The sequence below is a fragment of the Dicentrarchus labrax genome, unplaced genomic scaffold (assembly GCF_905237075.1).
Source record: "Dicentrarchus labrax unplaced genomic scaffold, dlabrax2021, whole genome shotgun sequence".
Taxonomy (NCBI): Eukaryota; Metazoa; Chordata; class Actinopteri; family Moronidae; genus Dicentrarchus; species Dicentrarchus labrax.
Window position 1 is genome coordinate 15,223,092 of NW_026136713.1, and position 19,986 is coordinate 15,243,077.

The 19,986-nt window shown below is 37.0% G+C and overlaps 1 protein-coding gene and 1 long non-coding RNA gene across 4 annotated transcripts; one reads left to right on the top strand and one right to left on the bottom strand.

Moving 5' to 3' along the window:
- Positions 1–3,820: 3,820 nt before the first annotated feature.
- On the bottom strand, positions 3,821–7,114 carry il12ba (interleukin 12Ba). Of its 3 annotated transcripts, none has more exons than XM_051420935.1 (8): positions 6,865–7,114; positions 6,159–6,246; positions 5,782–6,063; positions 5,533–5,635; positions 4,946–5,187; positions 4,675–4,841; positions 4,469–4,590; positions 3,821–3,996 (listed from the first exon to the last, which is right to left on the bottom strand). In XM_051420935.1, the coding sequence occupies exons 2-8, from the start codon at positions 6,244–6,246 to the stop codon at positions 3,954–3,956; spliced, it is 1,047 nt and encodes a 348-aa protein (XP_051276895.1). In that variant the 5' UTR covers positions 6,865–7,114; the 3' UTR covers positions 3,821–3,953. The 3 variants fall into 3 exon arrangements, with proteins under 3 accessions (XP_051276895.1, XP_051276896.1, XP_051276894.1); XM_051420936.1 differs by having other exon boundaries at positions 3,821–4,001; positions 5,533–5,638; positions 6,865–7,110; XM_051420934.1 differs by having other exon boundaries at positions 5,533–5,638; positions 6,865–7,107.
- Positions 7,115–14,429: 7,315 nt separating this feature from the next.
- On the top strand, positions 14,430–19,489 carry LOC127374787 (uncharacterized). The gene is made up of 3 exons (XR_007887269.1): positions 14,430–14,665; positions 15,131–15,266; positions 18,631–19,489. It is a non-coding gene; the product is annotated as an uncharacterized LOC127374787 (long non-coding RNA).
- The last annotated feature ends 497 nt before the right edge of the window (positions 19,490–19,986 follow it).

Consider the following 19,986-nt stretch of genomic DNA (forward strand, 5'->3'; position numbering starts at 1 on the left):
ATATTGTTTTTAATGAAAAATTAACACAATTTCATACACTCTAAGATTTAAATTGACTGGGCTTCATTTTGATTAGTTTGACTACTCCGAGTGGCTCCCGGCCTCTTTGGCTTGTGGCTCATTAAAATGAAGCAGTGCCTAATTGCAACTCCTCCTCACCAGCTGCATACGTCTGTGAGTCGTGACCGGTTCCGCCAAAAACTCCTTTTTATGTTGTATTAAATCATTTTTAATCAGGCCTAAAAACCTGAATTTATCCAGCAATCAAGTAAGTAATAGAAGATACGATTAGAGGAGGCCTGTGTAACAGTAAATGTTTTTCCGTCTTGAACTATCAGATTTATCTAGAGCTCTTTTGGAAATACATGGGTCACAGTCTCCTAACCTATTTCATGGATGTACAGCATTTCTTCTATAAAGTGTACTGAGATAAATGTCACTTGGGTGAGTAGCTGGAAATCCTTAATTCCTTCCACTAAACCAAACAGTTCACATTTCTCTCATTAAAAGTAAACAACAACAGCAAAAAAATGTGACGGTCACGCCTTGTTTTGCTTCTTTGTGTGAAGTTTTGCTCAATGCCACAACATATCATAAAACTTAGATTTGTTATTTTGACCACATTTTATGTACTAAATCTAAGTTATGCAGAACTTTTCCCCCTAGTTTAATGTTCCAGACCAGCAAAAATGTTTCTCGATCCCAATTCCTAACATGACGTCTGTTCAGCTATTCAACGAGAGGAGCTCCATATGTTACAAAGTGACATCTTCAGGACTGGGAATCAATTTTTATTTTATTTTATTGACCAATAAATATGCTGTGTATTGATGGCTGCCTAAAACAATCAAACACTTTGATTTCACTTGTACCTTTTGACCTCTATTAATCAGACACGTTTGTTCCAGTAAAACCTTGTGGCTCATGTGAGACAAGCTGCACACAATTCATCATTATAGTGAGACTGGAGCCAAGGTCATGGCTGACTCTCCATTACTCATAATATACAATCAATTACCTTCATCACTGTCTTTTATATCTCAAGTTCCCTTCTTCTTATCCATGGTAAGCTTTTTTCTTGAGACATATGTGTAGTGAATTGTGGATTGCTGCTTGTAATACATAATTATAACATCAACCCATTAAACATCCTGTAAACTAGAGCTGAAATATTCATATTTTAATTCAATTAACTGATTACTGATCACTATTTTAAGACAATATAGAGAAATAGTTTAATCAATTAGCAGATTGATTGATAATTTAATGAAAATATTAATACTTTTTAAATACAAGAACTCAATATAATACAAATGACCTTACATTGATCAACTGCATAATCTGTAAATTGAACAAGAAGATTTATGGACATACTGAAATATGTATAAGATGTAAAATGTCCCTTTCACCAGTGCCACACAGCATGAATTACAGTATCAGTAGGCCACATTGCTCATTGACTTTTTTATAGAGGGGGAAATTGAAGAACAAAAAGTGCCCTGTGTAAAGCAAAAAAATAAAAAAATAAAAAAATCAAAGGTCATGGGTATCATGTTTTATACGTATGGTATGTCGTCCCCTGAAAGTGCTTACATCACTTTACCTCTTCTGCTTTTTATGACAGGGAAGTGAAGAGACGGTTTACCACAAACTCCTGACCAAGTTACGGGCTGCAAATAGTGGCTTACCATTATTATCATACCAGCTATGTTTGGGTTTTTCTAACATGTGATGTGGAATTTCAATAATAAATTTATTTTGGTCCACTTCGCCAATATACTGCACTGGAATCTCCTTTTTATCTCTGAAAGAGGCTTAGTTACCCTAAAATAATACTGTATTTAACTAAATGTTTCTTTCCACAGCTCTTATATGTCATAGACTACATTTGGGACATTTACTTTATCCACTGAATTATATAATAGGGTATAAATCTATGATTAAATAGATTTTACAAAAATAAGACAGCATGCAGTTTGTCCTAGTTTGATTGCCTCACAACGTGCCCTGGTTTACTGGCATCTTACAGGCCACTGATGTGTGATGCTTTCAAGTGTTGTAGGACAGAGTAGCAATCAGTTGTTTTTACTCCTCGTTTTTGGTTGAATTTAGTCAGTATCAGTGTTAATCCTCCATCACGTGTGTACTCATTAGACCAGAAGTCTTCCATGCAGTAATGGAAGAAGTACTGAGACTTTTTTTTACTTAAGTAAAGGTGGCAACACTACATTGAAAGTTCTCACGTTCAAAAGCCATTCACGTAAAAGTACATAAGCATTGGAGGTTAAATGTACTTAAAGTATCAAAAGTAAGTACTCATTATGTAAAAAGCATAAAACGTATGCTGTTGGGTAAGCTCATCTATAGAAATGCATATTTAATAAACTGATCATATGTTTTTATTATTCTGAGCATTAATTCAGAGCTTTTGCTGTCAAATAGATATAGTAGATAAAAATGTACAATATTTCCCTCTGATATGTAGTAGAATAGTATAAAGTTGGATAAAACCGAGTTAAATTACCAAACATTTGCACTTATTATTCCCCACTGGAGAAATATGAAGGGTCACAAACTGATGGATGATGAGGGGAATAACAGTGAAAAACAATATTGCTGTTACACACAATATCTTCTAAATTTTTTCTTGTAATATTCAATATACAATCTGAGAATATACTTTTATTACAATAATTTCTTTGTTTCATAAAAACTTCTGTATATTTACATGTTTTTGCATCTCTTATTTTTGTAATCAAAATTACTAACAAAATCCCTTGTTGGTTCAACTGCTCACAATTTAAATCCACTATAAGGCCATAACATGTGATGGGGGACCAGAAACCGCTTCATTTTAGGGAGTCGTAAGCCCCTCACCTAGTTCTCTTCACTATGATGCAGTGGTCACAAGCAGAGGACTCTCTGACTAACACAAGCACTTCCTCTGCTCTCAGAGGAAAATGTTACTAGCATGAAGATGCCAGCAGAGACTGGTGTTAACTAATAGCAAATGTCAAATGCATCACCCTCTGTCACAGTTAGAGGTAAATGCACTGATAAATACAACTACTAATATACTGTGAGAGTCCCGTCATACGAATATTGAGGAAGCTTGTCTGAGAGCTTAGTTTTCATATTACTGTTATGTATATTCCATTACCTCATTTACATCAGTTTACAGGCTATAATTTTTAGATTTTTTGAGTTATGTGGTTTGTCAGCTGATCCAGTGTAATAATGTGGTTGTTCACTACCCTAATGATGTAAAGCAGATGCAGAGTGATCTGGAAAGATTTTGATTTGGCAGATGTATCTGCCATTGCACCAAAGAGAAGGACAGAGAGACAGAGATGGGAAGAAAACACAACATAAAAAACAACATGTGTCTTTTGGCTTGTAACAGAGGAAATACCATGCATGCAGTATCTTCTTCTAGAGAACAGGCGACAACTAGCTCAAAGCTAAACGACCATTCTGTGATTTGTTGCACCGTGAGGAGGAGAGTTTCTACCAAAATACCACACTCTCACCTAACAGGTTAGGGAAAAGCCAAGAAACTTTGAGCAGCTGATGTCATTTAAACCTTTTGTTTGTTGGTCAAATAGAAACAACTATTGAGGTTTCCGTTCCCTTCTAAAGGTACAAGGTAAGTTGAGTGTATATTACAGGCTGTGTTGAAGGCAGTACAGAAATGTGGAACTATAGAAAATTTTGTACAAAGTTTCCATAAAAACTTGAGAGACTTTGACAATATTCCTGTTCAATTTTTAAAAAGAAACTCTTCTTCTAATTATGGATGCGGAAAGGATGAAGCTCTTAATTGTAAGTGAAACAAAATAAAACTTTTATTTTTTCAGTTATCATTAAGCATAGTTTAGCACATAGCACATATTACACACACCATGATATAAGATAAGATAAATACAAATATAGAAAAGCATTATAAAAACATGTTACTGCTGTTTGTTGTTTTTGTTCTTCTTGCCTTTCTTCAATCTGTACTGGAATACAAATAATAAGAAAATTAGTCTGAATTCATTCTTATTTTCCAATTATTTTCAAAACAAGCAAGCAGAATGTATTCATCTAGCACTATTCAAAATAAGTTGCAACCTTTTCTACACAGCTGGGTTCTTGAGATCTAGCTTGATGCTGTATATTAGTGCAAAATCAGTAATATAAGAAGGTTTTTTTTTTAGAATTTAGACTTTGACCATCAAAACTTGTTACATGAAGCAGAGTCATTTCAAAGAAGCAAAAAAGACCAAGTGGAAAAGGTACAATTGGATCAGTAAGGCTATGAGGAAACAATGGACAATCTGAATTAAAGCTACTGAGAAAATATACAAAGTTTGGTTTGCAGGCGAAAGGAGAGTCAGGTGACCGGAAAAGAGTAGGAAACCACTGAGGATATCTGGCAAGCGTTATAGGGGAAATCTCCCACTTTATACCACTGAGAAGCACTGACCTGAAGTGGCTCCACTCACTCCACTGTGAGTTACAGAGAGCATCCTTAGCTCGGATACAGATGGCCTTAGCTTTGTTCTTGACTTCAAACTGACAAATGTCTGGAGAGTGCACTGTCAATGTCTGAGATATAAAAATAGAAGACATTACATCACTTAAGTTATACAACATTTATCTTCACATTTACACTCAGTATGGTCCTTTTACCTTTGTGGCATTTGAGCATGGGTTTTCACACCTTTTGCATCTCCCCTTGAGCTGTGCAATCTGAAAAATGAGGGGGAAGTAGGAGAAGGGACTGCTCCAGGAGCTTGGGTAACTCCACTCTATCATCGTATTGTTGACTTTACTGATCCTCACCTTGTCAGGTTTCACTATCGAAGGTGAAAGCAAAAGACAGATAAAGAGATGAATGAGTGAACACTGCGTTATGTGTAGTAAAATAAATAAAAGTATCCCGGCCTCTGAGATGTCTGACCTATTTCTGACAGGTAAAAGCGCCTGGAGTAGTTCTCTACCAGGTAGTACTTAGTTCTCAAGTAGACAGTGATGTGAATCTTCTGATTCTCCTCGGCGTAGGGGCAGTGTTGCTCGTCCACGCACAAGATACTGTGTCCGTTGTCGTCCACTGAGCAGCTGAAGTTACTCTCACCTGTAGAGCACGCCCAACGCTGACTGCTGGTATCCACAGAACACTGGGTGACTCCTTCGTCAGAAAAACTGCAATAAATAGCAAAAAATATGTCTTTTTATTCAGCAGACACACTGACTTTGTAGTTTGGGGTTTTGATTTCACGCCAAGAAGCCGTAACAACTTCTCATGGACAAATAAATGAAGGAGTAGCTCCTGAAAATGCAGCTGTATTATTTTTACATGATATCTGATCCCGAGACATGACCTTGATCCCTAAATTACATTAAAAAAAAGGACTAAGCTAAGTTTCCTTTCATAAGGAGGTATTTATGGGTGTCACTGTGTAGTCTCAGCTCTGACATGAGTCTGAATGCGTCTGTGTTATTATTGGAGAGCAAAACAGAAAACATTTCAGCAGTTTGTGAGCTTACCGTCGAGCTTTGATAAATGCTACTTTGCCAACACGACTGCTGTGCCAGGTCCAAGAGCAGTGGAACTCTCCGTTGTAATTTCGAGTAGAACACTTCAAATAGTCTTCTGATGAGAAAAGACACACAAACATGCAGAGATGGGAACACAAACAACAAAAAATCAGTTGAAATACTTGGATTTGTTTTGTACTTCCCCCGTTCTAACTGCTGTGTAAGAGTGACAGTGCAATATCTTAAATGACACCATACCTTGGTCAGTTTTCACAAGAATCTTCCTATGATCCTCCTCTTGGATCAGAACCACAGTGTGATTGAGGAGTGATCCTTCCTTGTTGTGGCAGGTGTAGTTGCCCCCTCCTAAGCTTTCCTCCAGCTGCACCAGATATGTGTTTCCTCTCTGTGGCTCCTTCTTTCCATTCTTCATCCAAAATATATCCTCGCTCTTGTTGACTCTTCTCGCCAGCTCCTCTGGTGACTCCAGGCAGCTCAGGGGCTGCTGGCCCATAGAGCCATCCACCTCCACAACCAAAGCTAACAAGAGGACAACAAATTAATTGAAAGTGATGTTAAGGAAGAATGATTTGAACTTGGAATCAGTAGTGTGTTTTCATTGAGATCAAACATACTGTGGGGCAGCAGAGTCCAGTGGCTCCTAGGGTTTTGGTGACTGAATGGTAAAAGCGCACAGATGATGGTGAAAATATATAACTTCATCTGAATAACAACAGAGAGGAAGTGATGAGGTAATAAAGTGAAAATAAGGAAATAAAAGTGAGAGAAAAAAAAAGAGCAGATGGGAAATAACAAATAAACAAAATCAGTACAGTTATGACTCTTAAATGCACATACCCAGAAACATTACATCTTGAGTTAATAACACAAAACTGCTTTCATAATTAGGCAATGCACTAATTTAAGTCCATAGACAATACAATACAATACAAAAACGTGGAAATGATCTCAATAATTGTAAATCATGCATCAGTTTGCATCAATATAGTCAAAATTAAGAGTCATTTTAAAATCACTGCCTTTGAACAGACTTAATAAAGAAGCACTAGCTATGTTTTCATCCATGCAAAGTTAAAACACACCAACTTTATCATTAACTTTCATCAGCACCACCTCAAACACAAACGCAAAATATACTAATCAGCAATAAAAACCCTTTAATTCCTAATACTTGGACTGAACCATGTATGGGTATTAATCGCACACAGTTTATCCGCTGCATATACTATACTGCAGCTACACATTGTTCATTTCCTCGTTTAATCTCGCATATTGTCTATTTATAAACAAGTTCAACAAATCAATCAAAAGCCATCTTACCTTGACACCAATCTCCAGAACGAATGGCGACTATTGCGACTGAGGGCGAGCTTTATGTGAGTGACATCGGCCCACTGACATTTAGGGACAAATTCCCCCACATCGCCTACAGTGGAAAAGTCCAGACGAACTTCGCTTTCCAACCAGGCGTCCACATGAGCGGAGGTACTCAGACACCTTATACCCACTTCCACTTAATGTGCCTTAAGTGGTTTACCTAAGTGTAAGGGTTTCATTGCCTTATCTGTACCCTGTAATATTAACGTTGTTTGTTGTACCAGTTTTGTTTAGCCTGTTTTCAGGCTGAGTGGTTTCCTATTTCATTTTCATTTTGGTCAGGAGCTTTTATTACCTGTTTAATGCCAAGCCTTCCGAAATGTCTCAGAGCCTTTTTTGAACTGTCCCACATTGGGTTACACTGGGCAATCCTGTAATGAGGGGAAAATCTCATGAGAGCATTATGTCAGTGTTACATTTTATTTTATTTTACGAAAACTGCAATGCTGTAACCACCTAATGAAAGACACACGTAGCCTATACTGCACTGATGTTATGTTACGTGCAGGAGATCACATAGCCAATAATAATAATAATAATAACAATAGGCTAATAATTTATTTATTTTTTTTTTTTTGGGGGGGGGGCAATTGGAGATAATTCTCAAAATAATACAGACCTTCTTTCACTTCTCTGGCAAAAACTTTAAAAGTTTGGGCGTTTTTCCGAGAAATCCAGTGGTCGTTTAATTGCTCGTGCCCATCTTCCAGCCCAGATCCTTCAGAATAAAAGGCCGACAAATGTTAACTGAAGGCATTAAACTTTTCACCGGCGGCACATTTTTGAATCACATTACTTCACTGTCACACTGTTGTTTAAACTATACGTGTAAGAGAGAAACTACACCCTCTTAATAATTAGTCATTCTGACATATGAGACTAAAATGTCAAAGTACTGCTCCTGACTGTGACAGTGTATAGGCTATAGGTCAGGGCACTAGATTGCAGCCTAGTATTTTCATTATCTTGTGATTATATGACAATTAAAAACCAAATTACAGAACAAACTATGAAATTAAGATAGTAAACATTATCCTCCATAGGCTATATGAAGAAGTATTATGGTTTGTCTGTCCTTCATGGATGTTACAATATAACAACATTATAATATTTGCTTCCTTATTTAATGTTAATAATTATCTTACGGTACATACAATAGGGCTACAGGTGCTTTGAGGCTTTGAGTACACTGCTTTCCGCGAACATAACAACACTGGAGATCACAAAATATGGTATTTTTATTATATATCCCCCCGTTGTATTCGGTTGTGTGTGTACCCTCATATGTGTTTTACCAATTAATGGTGCTGATATGGAGACATCAGGGTGTTATGAGAGCCACTTCTGCCATTTGTTTGTCAAAGAAAGAGTGTTGCAATACCTAACAAAGTTGTGAAGCTATACATGGTGTAGCATCACGTTATTTACACAATTCCTCATTGGTATTTAATTTCTGTTTCAGTTCTCACATTTTGTTTAATTTTTTATTTCCTGGGATTTTAATAGCTACAGGATCAAAATACCAGACATCTAAGGAACCCTCTTCTGCAATATTTACTTAGATCAAGTAACTACATGTATTATAACATTCTATAATAGCATGTGATTTATCCTTGTGGTATCACAATGATGTCACAAAGACATGTTAGTCTGCATGCCATTCATGTGTTATCATTAAAACCGGTTGGCCAATCCATTTACCGCTCACCATCATCCTCAAAGTGAAACGTGGGAAGGGCAGAAAGTAAAGAAGCCTGGGATAATAATAAAATGGACAACAAATGGGGCAATGCGGCTGAGATATGAATAATGAAAAGAAACATGAGCAGGTCAGAAGATGGGACATGGCCCAAATAGGTAAACAGACAAAGAACTGGGTTTCTCAAGGACTGGTCCTTTAAATGTGAGGACAAGAGCGGTACCACACCTGAACATGTATTTCTCACACAAATTGCAAAAGTCGTTAATTAAAGTAACATAATACATACACAGATAAACTATATAAGATAATTATTGAAAGACATAGTGACAGGCAGGTTGATAAAAACTGAAAAAAAATGTTTCGTCACAAATGTCACTTTATTAGCTTTAAAAGGATTACCTTCTTTTAGTCATTCTATAATTATGTATTGAGAAGGTTGACTGAAACCATTTTGAGTTACCCAGAGTTCCCTAAGGACTGAATCAGGTTTTGAGTGGTAGAAATCGACAAGGACTTTCTATTAGTAATTTCCCCCTGGGATTATTAAAGTATTTCTGATTCTGATTCTGATTCTGATTCTTATATCTCTCTGTACTTTCCTGTGTATTGTCTATTCATTCTAATTTGTTTAGACTCAGCATATCTGTGACCTTGGAATACTGTAAATATAAGTCAGCATGCCCAGAATCTATTCATCAAATGATTGAGGTGTGAATACCACAAAATATTTTTATGGACAATGATCAATGGTAGCCTCCTGTATAGTGTGTGTGTGTGTGTTGTCAGGAAGTAGCATAAACATACAATGACAAAACTGTTAGTCTCATGATTTATATGTTTGTGGTTGGTTGGTTTCCCTCTGCTGGTAAGAGTAGGGGCAGAACATGAACTTTTTGTGGTTTGTATCTGTCTCCTGTTTCCTTTTGTTGCAAGATTACAAATTACATGTGTGTTTCGGGCACACAGAACTCTTGAAGTATGTTGACCGAGGTAGAAAAACCTTCCTTGTGGGGGAACTCAATCCTTGAGTTAAGTAAGTAATAAATTAAATTAGTAATAATCTTGCACAGGATGATCTTGGGTTTTGTGTGTGAAGCCTGCACCAGTCAGCATATATGAACAAATATAGGATTCCCATTAAGGCACTTAAATACTTTCCCATATTTGCTGAGCAAGAGTTTTTGTGCAAAAAGAACTGAAAGCCTGTGCCATATGGACTCCTGTTCCAAATATAGGCAGGTTGAGTTCAGTGATTGAAGCAAATAAAAGCCTGGGAGATTCATTTAAGTTTTATGGTACTCCGTGTAGCTTCTCTTTTTCTTTCGTAAAGTATTAAAGGAGAATACTCATTTCCAACAGCCTTATAAACACTTATTTGTAATCTGTAAAGACTGACGCTATGACAGAATTATTAGAGTTTTGTATTTTTCATTAATTTTTAATTTTCGTTTTGAATTCAGTTTAGCTTCAGTGACTTTCCAGAGTGGGTTTGCCTCTTTCAGTTTAGTTTTTATTGTTTAAACATTTTTAGTTTTAGTTTAGCTTTTATTATAATATGGGGGGTATTTTGTCAGATTGAAGAAGTTCAAGGCAGTTGACTCGCACACATGTGGACGTCCTCAATAAACATTATGCACTAATGTCTCCTCCTGCTTGTTGTGTTGACAAATCCGACCAAACTGACAAAGACTAAAACTAAAGATATATTCTTGTATATTTTTATTTGATATGTTTTGTAGGTACACAAGAACATATCATTTCAATTCAATTCAATTCAATTCAATTTTATTTGTGTAGACACTTTTCAAATAGAGCAGGTCTAGACCGAACTCCTTATAACATTTACAGAGACCCAACAGTACCACCATGAGCAAGCACTGACGGGGGCAAGGAAAAACTGCCTGTTAAAAGGCAGAAACTGAAACAGAAAGAAATTTCAGTTAGTTTTTGTTTTTTGTCTAAAGTCCAGGTTTTTATTTTATTTCACTCTCACAAAATGGAGAGCATGGGGGCCTCTTTAACAGCTCATTAGATTTATACTTCATCACTTTTCCTAATTTAATGAGAATTACTTATAAACATGATTTTTAACTGATAACATATTTCAGAAATCCTTTACTGAAAATAAGTTATGTTTGGGGTCACATCAATACTATTTCTATACATTGGGTTTATTAAGGTGAAAAGAAAATATATATATTTTTGCGATTATTATTTTTACACATGAGGCCCCAGACAATGAGTAAGTAAAGCTAGTCTGAACAAAACAAAAGGATTAAATTATTATGTGAAGATTTTTCTGGAGTATCGTCTGTGTAGAATTTATGTCTGACCACTAGATGTCCCCAGAGGGTTACAGGTGTCTCTACATGTAGGACTTCATAGCGGTAAGATGAGGGTTGTCCAACTAGTTAAAGTATTAGTTCATAAATTCCACTTATAAAATCCTTGTGGTCTGATCAGTTATGCAGTCAGCACAATCTAATTACATCACACGTACTGTGTGCTTTTGCTTAGTACAGATTCCGATTTAATTGAGAATGGCTGGTGTCCTTGCTCAAGTGTCATAACTTGATGTTCTGCAGCTGTTGAGAATTACACGGCTGGGCAAGAGGTTCTGCATGGGCCTGTGATCTGTGGCTCTGCACTGGAATGTCTCCCAGATGCCCACAAACCGTAACAGCTGGAATGAAATCAGTGCAATGATCTCATCTGTGCAAGGGATGGAAAAGTAGTGAGGGTTGGAAAGTAGGGAAACAAAAGGAAAAAAGAAAAGACAATAATGATGTAATGTGTGTGAGTGCATGGTAGAGAGAGAGAGAGAGAGAGAGAGAGAGAGAGAGAGAGAGAGAGAGAGAGAGAGAGAGGAGAAGAGATAAGGAAAGGAGTGGATAGTGGTACAAAAAGGTCAAGTCATATAAAGAGGTGGATTCTGCGTCCTGATCCACAGCCTGCCCTTTGTGATTCTGAGCAACAACAGATCTGTTTTTCAGTATGGACAGACCCCTGTGGCATTTATTTTGTTTTGGGAGCTTTCTTGAGGCTTGGTTGGTGTATGTGTGTGTCTGTGTTTATGCAAATTCTCCTTGGAATCCCCTCAAACATTTGTGGGAAAACGAGAGACTGAATTTGTTTACAGATTCACAGATTCAACTTTCTCTGACTGGGAATGTCAAATATTGTACTGTAGTTCCAGCTCTTAACATTCCTCTTAGCAGAGAAACACCCATTAATACAAGACGGGATTTACTGTGTTAATAACAGTAAAGTCAAACTGTCAAGCGAGGAATTTCCAGCATTGTGAACTAGACCGAGAACAGAGGAGACTGGACAGGGCTGATTCCTGTTCATTCCTCTTCAGCAGAAGTTTGTCTTCATTTATTTGTTTTTAACTCTTTCAATACGAATAAGTTATTCACAATGAACTCAATTAATCTTGAGAATTTTTTTTCGCCATTATTTCTGATTCCTGCTCATCATAAAACAGGACTAAAGGTATGCAGCCATCTTCGTGGCTCTGTGAGGCGAATTAAGGTACAGCTGACTTTTGAGCAATATGCTAACATAAGCATGCTAACAAACTGTTTTTAAACTGAACTGAAAATCAGTGGGCCCTACCTTTTATCCATGGAACTCCCCTCACTGCTGACTCAGACAGTTGTCTACTTCCCCATTACAATGCTAACAGATTAGCACCGTTACAGCCACGAAATAAAAATGCTGGCTCAACCAATTGTGACCAGCAACATGTAAAGAGAACACTGTAACCAGATAATTAGTTTTACGGCATGCATGGGGCTGTAGGACCAAGAGCTCCTCTCACCTAAACTATATAAAAGAAACAACTAAGAACCAAAGAACCAAAAACTGGATTACACAGAGAACAGATTACATATGCTAATTTGCATTAAACACAAAGTACAGTTGCAGGTTTTTTGAATGTTAGGAGTTCTGCAAGTATTTATGACCATACAAAATTGGAGGAAATTTCAAGGCAATTCATCCAAAAATTGTTCAAGTAGTCTGGACCAAAATAATCCAGACCCATCCCTAGAGCCAAGCTCAATAAATTCTCTAATCATTGTGATGGCGCTTGAGTTATATTGTAGGTTGAAAGAAAATTCTCTGTCTCAAGGACCTCCTCATATCTCCTACATGCACAAATTAACAAAAGGCCACAAGCAAACAAGAGGGTTAAAACTCAATTTCCGCCTGTCACATTGAATATTTGCCAATTATACAGTATCACCTCTGTGTCCTTCATTGTGAGAGCTTTGACAGCAACTCTATTAAATGGCCCTGTGTCTTTTCTCACACTGTATATTTGACCTCTCCATTAAACAGATGAAAGATCGTACTTTTTTGTTTTTTGTTAATAAACAAATGAATTATCTTGATTATCAAAGATGCATACATTCACATTACGATCAATAACTCTTGACTCTAAGATGTTAGTCTAAGATCTAAGTATGTCTAAGATCTCTTAGTAGAACTCAAGCAGAGGGGAACAAATACTAAAACCAGAGTAAATAAATGGGTTCACTGGGTTCAGTAAGTTTTAATGCAAGACTTTGGTTGCAGATGAAAAGTTATTAATGAAACCAGCATCCCATAGTCTCTATCATCCTCTCTCAGGAGAATATAGGCTGGTGCCACCCTGTTTATCGTCCTCTCTCAGAAGAACAGGGTCAGTGAGGGGTAGCCTGCTGAAGAGAAATGGTAGGTGGAGGGATTTTCTCAGGCATTATATCACCTTTTCCCAGACTGCCTACAAAGTTTGTCTTCTAACGCTGGAGAAAAGTAACTTTGTTTAAGTTCTGGCACAACTGTGCACCAAAAACTTGTTAAAGGAGAAAATACTGTTGTCAAGTAAGGGGAGGGATCAAGCTTGAAAAAGATCAATGTGATCAAAGTGTCTATCAAAAGACCTGATGGTCTGACTTTACAAAGAGGCTCTTTGTTTGTAACAAAGAGTGTTTTTTTCCTTTTTGTGCCAGGCTGATAATTTTCTCAATAGACAAGCAAGCAGGAAGGGAACAATCAATTGAAGAATACAGTTACACCAGAAAATGTTTAGAGGATTGATTTTACTATTGTGCATTGAGAAGCAAGATATTATTATGAGGGAGTGCACATTGACAGCTTTGTTGTAAAGACATAAGGAAGATGTATTCATTATCCTATGACTGATATCTTATAAAATACTACAAATACTAATTGGTATTTTTGAAATGGGGAGGAGGGATCGGGACACAGACAAAGTTCTTAGTAACCTTCCCCCCTTATACTTGTGTTAATTATAATAATGATAGTGTGCATGAGTTTGATATTTTAGGGGAATTTTAATGGCAGGTAGCAATAATTGGAAGTACAGTTTGATAAGACTGGTGGTATTAAAAAGTACAGGATTAGTTTCAGTGGCTCACACAGGGCCATTTTATTTCAACTCTGAATGTCCTTCTTTATTCCCAGGGAGGATAGTTTTCCATTTCCAAGAGCCCACGGTGTGTGGGATAGAGCTTTAGCCTTTTTCTGCCTCAATCTGTGGGTGGTACAGTAATATAAAAAGGAGCTGGTTCATGCACAAGATGTTGTTTCTGTCTGATAACTTTATCAGACTGTCTCATGAGGTCAGTGACTGTTGTCTGCGTTCGTGTGTGTGCATAAAGTGCGTACACTCAGTGACTCACTGATCATTTCCTTAAAGTGTTATTTTCAGCGTCTGCCCGTAACAGTGATTTCAGTTAGCCAAATGGACTTGCTGCAGCTTTGAACAACTCAACCTTTGGTCTCGCTGTTATCTAAGTGTTAGGCGTGGTGCCAAGCTCTGCATGAAGTGTCACTTTTACTTCTTTTTGTATTTTCAGTTTTTCGGTAATTAATGTGTTTCTTCCTGTTCTGGTGGCCTCATGGTGACAACAGGGCAAATGCCTGGACTCTCCTCGGGGATCCTGGCATTCTGCCTGTGAGCTTTTTTCAGCGGGAAGCAAAGCCAAAGAAATCTGAGACAAAAATGGGCTAATCTGTCCCGCAATGTGCAAGGTAGTACTACAACCTTACCATAGCAACGTCAAATCCGTTTCCCTCATAACAGTCATGATAATGAAAGGATGTCAGAGAGACAGAGAGAACATGAATGTCCTGTCAGTTCTACAAATGCAGCTTCATTTAAATGACTTTTCTTCAGCCTCCTGCAAGGCTGACATTACCTTCGAGGTAATTGTATCTGTAGCCTGGGATTGTCCTTTTATGTTCTCCTGTGTATTAGGATGCACAGATACACAGACAGAATACTTGCATGCATGACAAAAATATGCACGTGTTATTACATGTGGCTTTAGAAAAAAATAAGAATGGATGAATGAACCTAATGAAAAAAGACTGATTCCTCACTTCACTTCCAACACAAAATGTGACTAAAATCTAAGCAAAAATCTGACACAACATAATACATTTTTTACAATTTTATTTATATTTTTTTCCTCTTTTATTGTCTTTAATCGATAGAGACAGCTAAAGAGTGACAGGAAAGGGGGGAAAGAGAGATGATGACACACAGCAAAGGACCACAGATCTGAGTCAAACCCAGCAGGTCGCTGCAACAAAGACTCAGCCTTGGTACATGGGGAACCAGCTCTACCAGGTGAGCTATTGGGGTGCCACAATCCCTCAAAAAATGCTGGCAAAAATAAATTTTTGGCTCTAAACATAACTAGTAAGGTTTTGAATTCAACTAAATGTGTCAGTCGTATTACTTTTGACTTGATAAACAGTTTGTTGGTATATGGTCCCATCCAGTTATTATTTGCATCGTTCTTTTCTTAGTATATAGAGTGGATTTATATTAGTTGAATATGTTGCCCCAAACTTTTAACTAATATGGTAAAATAAGTTAGAAGAACAACATTTGAAGTGGCTTAAAGTTCAATATATATATATATATATTCGTTTGATAAATTTTCCGAGATTTCCAAGAGTTTATAATCTCTAGTTACACCCAAACTTTTTATTTCAAATGCACTTCTATATTAACTCCATATATATTATTTTCAATTCCCCAAAACTATGAATTTGGTTTTACTCTCGTTTAATATCCAAATAATTTATTTGCCTCAAGACATATTTGAAGTTTAATAATTTCATTTTCAGTATTATTTAAAGGTATTTTGGAATCATCTCCACTTCAAAAACAATTTGTATCATTTGAAAACAAAACAAACTGCAATACTTATACTTGATACTTATATTATTAATATAAATATATAGCGTATAAAATGAAAAATTTAGCGCCCAGTATAGATCTTTATGTTAATACCAGCCAAATAAATACCCTTATGTACCTCTTCTCCTCTATTGTTAATTTTCCATTACTGAATGGCTGATGTTGATCTGTTTGTTCTCACTTAATCATTTGTTATGATTTTAAAACAAATTACTTTTCAATAATCTTTGAAAACTGCAAAAGCCCTAAAATTAGTACACTCTTGTTTATCTCCATTTTTATAAAGCAGGTGGCCTTCGCTGTTTTCATTTTATCTGGAAAAATACCTGTTTGAATTATTAATTCCATCACAATCAGCTGAAGTTTTGTTCTTAATTTCTTTTTTACAATAGTCAGAACCTCATTTTTACTTTACGTATTTTACTCCCACATATACGTATACCTTGTGTTTCAATAGACTTGCAGATTGCAAAATTATGTCCAGCATTTACATAAAAAAATATCTATGATATGGCATTTCATAAAAAATCAAGTAGTTAAGTGTGTTTTATGGTTGCCATCCAAAAATTTACTTAACTGTGTAGCGGATGTGATCATTTTCATACCAGCCGGATTGAAGAGTTTTTGAGGAGTCCAGACAAGTCCTCAAAACAGCGGTAAGTGCTGTCAAACGACTTGCTGGGTTTCTCAAAGTTTGCTTCGTGTTTAATTTTGAGGAAAAACTTGGCTTACGGTGCATCTGTGACTGTGAAAGTAATCAGAATTCAGAAGTCTCAGAAATGATTATATGAACAGGCACAAGCTGGGACAACCTTCTGTGAAATATTGCAGCTTATTCTTGTCAGTCAGTCTGACAGTCTCGCTAAATATCTATGGAGAGAAGTGGTGTATGACAGAGAGAGAGAAAGAGCAGTCCACAGGAACTGTTAGTCTGTACATCTGATTAAAGGTAGAACTTCATATCTCAGATGCATTCAGGTGTAATTTCGGATCAAAGAAGAGTATGTGAAATTGGTGGTAGTGCAGGCCAACACAATCAATGTAATGGACTATTTTGGTCTGGTCACTTGTACTATCAGAGTTGCACAAGCTGATATGTGGAAAAGTAGACCTGTGATGCCTTGCCAGTGGAATGTCAAATGTCCAACGAGGCTGCCTCTTCAAAGGCAGGGTCATGCCATGGCATTGTTTTCTCTGTCTTGCCTGATGAAAAGTGTGACTCACAACTCATAAAACAACAGGAAATGGAGTCCAAACTGAATGTCTGAAAACTCAGGGCGCCCCAGGAAACTATTCATTATAGTTAAATTAGTGACCTCACACTCCACTGAACCTTTTTACATGTGTGGTTTGTATATTTCATTTGATATTAAAGTAAAACTAGGACACTGAGACGATTATATCTTTTTTGCTTTAAAACTTAATTCAAGCTTAAAATACAATGGGCTTAGAGTTAAAATGCAGGTCAACAGCAGAGATAGATGCACAAAAATAGACCTAAAAGCAAACAACACAAGTGGCATTAAAATATCAGTAAAGCTAATGCGCTTTTGAACACGTAGACAAAACATCAGCTTGGCAACACCTTAAAATCTCCTAAAAATGTTGTTTATATGCTACTTATTCGCAACAGCAAATATGTTGTTAAAGAAACTAAACTCCACCTGAATCATGCTTTTTATCAACATATTGAGGACATGTTGTTAATGAAATGTTCTGCTATATAATGGTTTAAATCAAATATGTATAACCTTTAAGGTGAGCAAGGATAAACTTTCAGATGAAGGTGACAACAGTCTCCTTCTGTCAAATGTTTCACATACATCATACTGCACAGTGAAGGTTAAATAAGAAAACACAAGCCTGTTCTTTTAGTGGAGAGGGGCTCTAACATATCTGCAAAATGTTAACTGACAATCAATTTAATTTGTTTACCCTACAATGTACCATCTAAACCATGATTAAATGTTTTTATGGTGAGGCACTCACACAACAAATTAGTGGTATATAAACATAATTTCTAGACGTCAGGGTTGAGCTCGGTGAATATAAGTGACTCATCATCAACAATCAGTCTCCATCTTGGAACACAGAAAAGAAACATGTGTAATAATCCTCTACAGAAGAAAGACTTTGAGCTTTCTTGCTCTATACCATGGCCATAAATACAATAACCATTGTATGCCCGGACTTCAATACCTCTATAAACCTTAGTGTTCAGGCATTGCGCAGTTATCTGGGTCCAAAGTAAAAGAATCAGAGGTCATATCCTGAGTCATCGTGTTTCTGACATATTATTCGACCCTGCAGAATCTCTTTTTTTCCTTGATTGAATTTAGAAGTAACACAGAGGGTAAAAACCTAAATATTTATGAAAAGGACCACATTCTTTCTAAAAATCTGATGAATTTCCCACAATTAGGACCGTTAAGTCAATACAACAAAGAAAAAATGTTCCCATGATCACAAATTCTAGTCAATTTATATTCTCCCTTTACGTGAACTCAGCTGTTTACTTTTTCAGCCAATTCCCATGTCTTTATTTATTTCTTCTACTTTCCAACCCCATTTATTATAACCCCCATTCACTTGTTGTTCTGCCATTAACGGACTTAACCAATGGGCTCTGCCTCTGCAACCTGATCAACACACTCATCGCCTGTCAGGTGTTAGCATTCCCTACAGAAGAAAAATCCCTATTTTTCCTCTCGGTTTGGGGTACTACATGTGAGGTATTTACAAGTGTGCATTTTTCAACAATTCCTGTGTGTTTTATGCTACATAGGCTCCAGGCCTGGAGGGGCTGCAGGTGTACATAACATGAATGCTCAGTCATTTTGGTGTTAGATGGCCCTATCAACTTTCAGCATGGGTTGTACCACACCAGAGGGTTCCCTGAACTGACAGGGCGCTGAGAGATCTCCGAGTCCTCATGAAGGGTGTGGATATTTTGCCTGTAAGCCTGGAAAGTCTGCAGTTGACTCAACACAAGTAGAATTGTACCAGGACGAGCAATGGCCCTGTTCCTGGCTTCTGAATGGGACTGTGTGGAGAGCCTGCGGACCCACCCCCTTTCTCCAGAGCAATGATGGAGTCAGAAAGTAACAGCTGTGTTTCATTGTTGTACTGGCATCAGATTATTGATGCTCAGGTGGCCTCTGGTCCTCTTTCGAGTAGCAATGGTGATAAGGCCTTGGCTGGTTCTGGTTCTGTTCACAGCCCGGCAGGTGATGAAATATCCACATGTCTGGTTTCCAGCCAAGGCGCTTGTCTGCACATTCTCAGAGAACTTGAGCTCCATCCAGTTAACAGGCTGGCTTTTGTACATTTGAATTTGAAGCTTAGAAATTACCTCTGACTATTATCTGGTGATGCACATTTCTGGAGTCAACGTGATATAACTGACCACCTATTCAATTTTTTGTCTGACTTCTGGTTTGAGAAACAACTTCAAAATCAGTACCAGCAAATAAAAACCTTATTGTGATGCTATATTTTAAATCTGGAAGAGATTTAAAATAGTGTAAAGTTTCATCCATTTTTGCTCCTACAGATATGCAAACAAATGAAAACAAGCGTAACACTAGTAAGATGCTACTTACAGTATTACAGGCAGGGTTCTAGTAATAAGATATGATATTACTGTTGGGCAGCACATAATTACAATGTTCCTCAGTAACAAAGAATTATTATTGAATGAGTGTTTTCAATATGTTTAATAAACTGTGTTCATGTAAATCATTTTGATACTGGTGCATATTTTGTGAGATGTGATGTGGTTGTACGAGGTTTTTAGTGCGTGGGCTAACCACTTTTATCTGCCTTTGCTATTGTCATACATATCCACTGGCATGTTTGCCTCGTTTAACAAGCTTGGAAAATATGTGAACTCCTTCGACTTGTGGTTTTGTGTCAAAGCCCAGTAACTACAAATCACATTTATTTTATACTGTCCATGAACATTTACTCTAGCTATGGTAAGAAAATTTACTTTCAAGCATTTGAAACTTGCCTTAGATAAGTAACCAATCACAACTGACTCAATTGACACAAACTGATAATGGAGCCTTGACAATAAGTAAAGCAGACAAATTGTTCTCTTTAACAGCTGCTAAGCTCTTGGCTGCAGAATGGTGAGCTT

Bases quoted from the DNA above. Each gene is read 5' to 3' on its own strand.
- il12ba (XM_051420934.1), bottom strand. From the start codon at position 6,246: ATGAAGTTATATATTTTCACCATCATCTGTGCGCTTTTACCATTCAGT. The intron at 6,064-6,158 runs GTATGTTTGATC...TCCTCTTGTTAG, and splicing joins CTGGACTCTGCTGCCCCACA to CTTTGGTTGTGGAGGTGGAT. The intron at 4,842-4,945 runs GTCAGACATCTC...CACCTTCGATAG, and splicing joins CTTTTACCTGTCAGAAATAG to TGAAACCTGACAAGGTGAGG.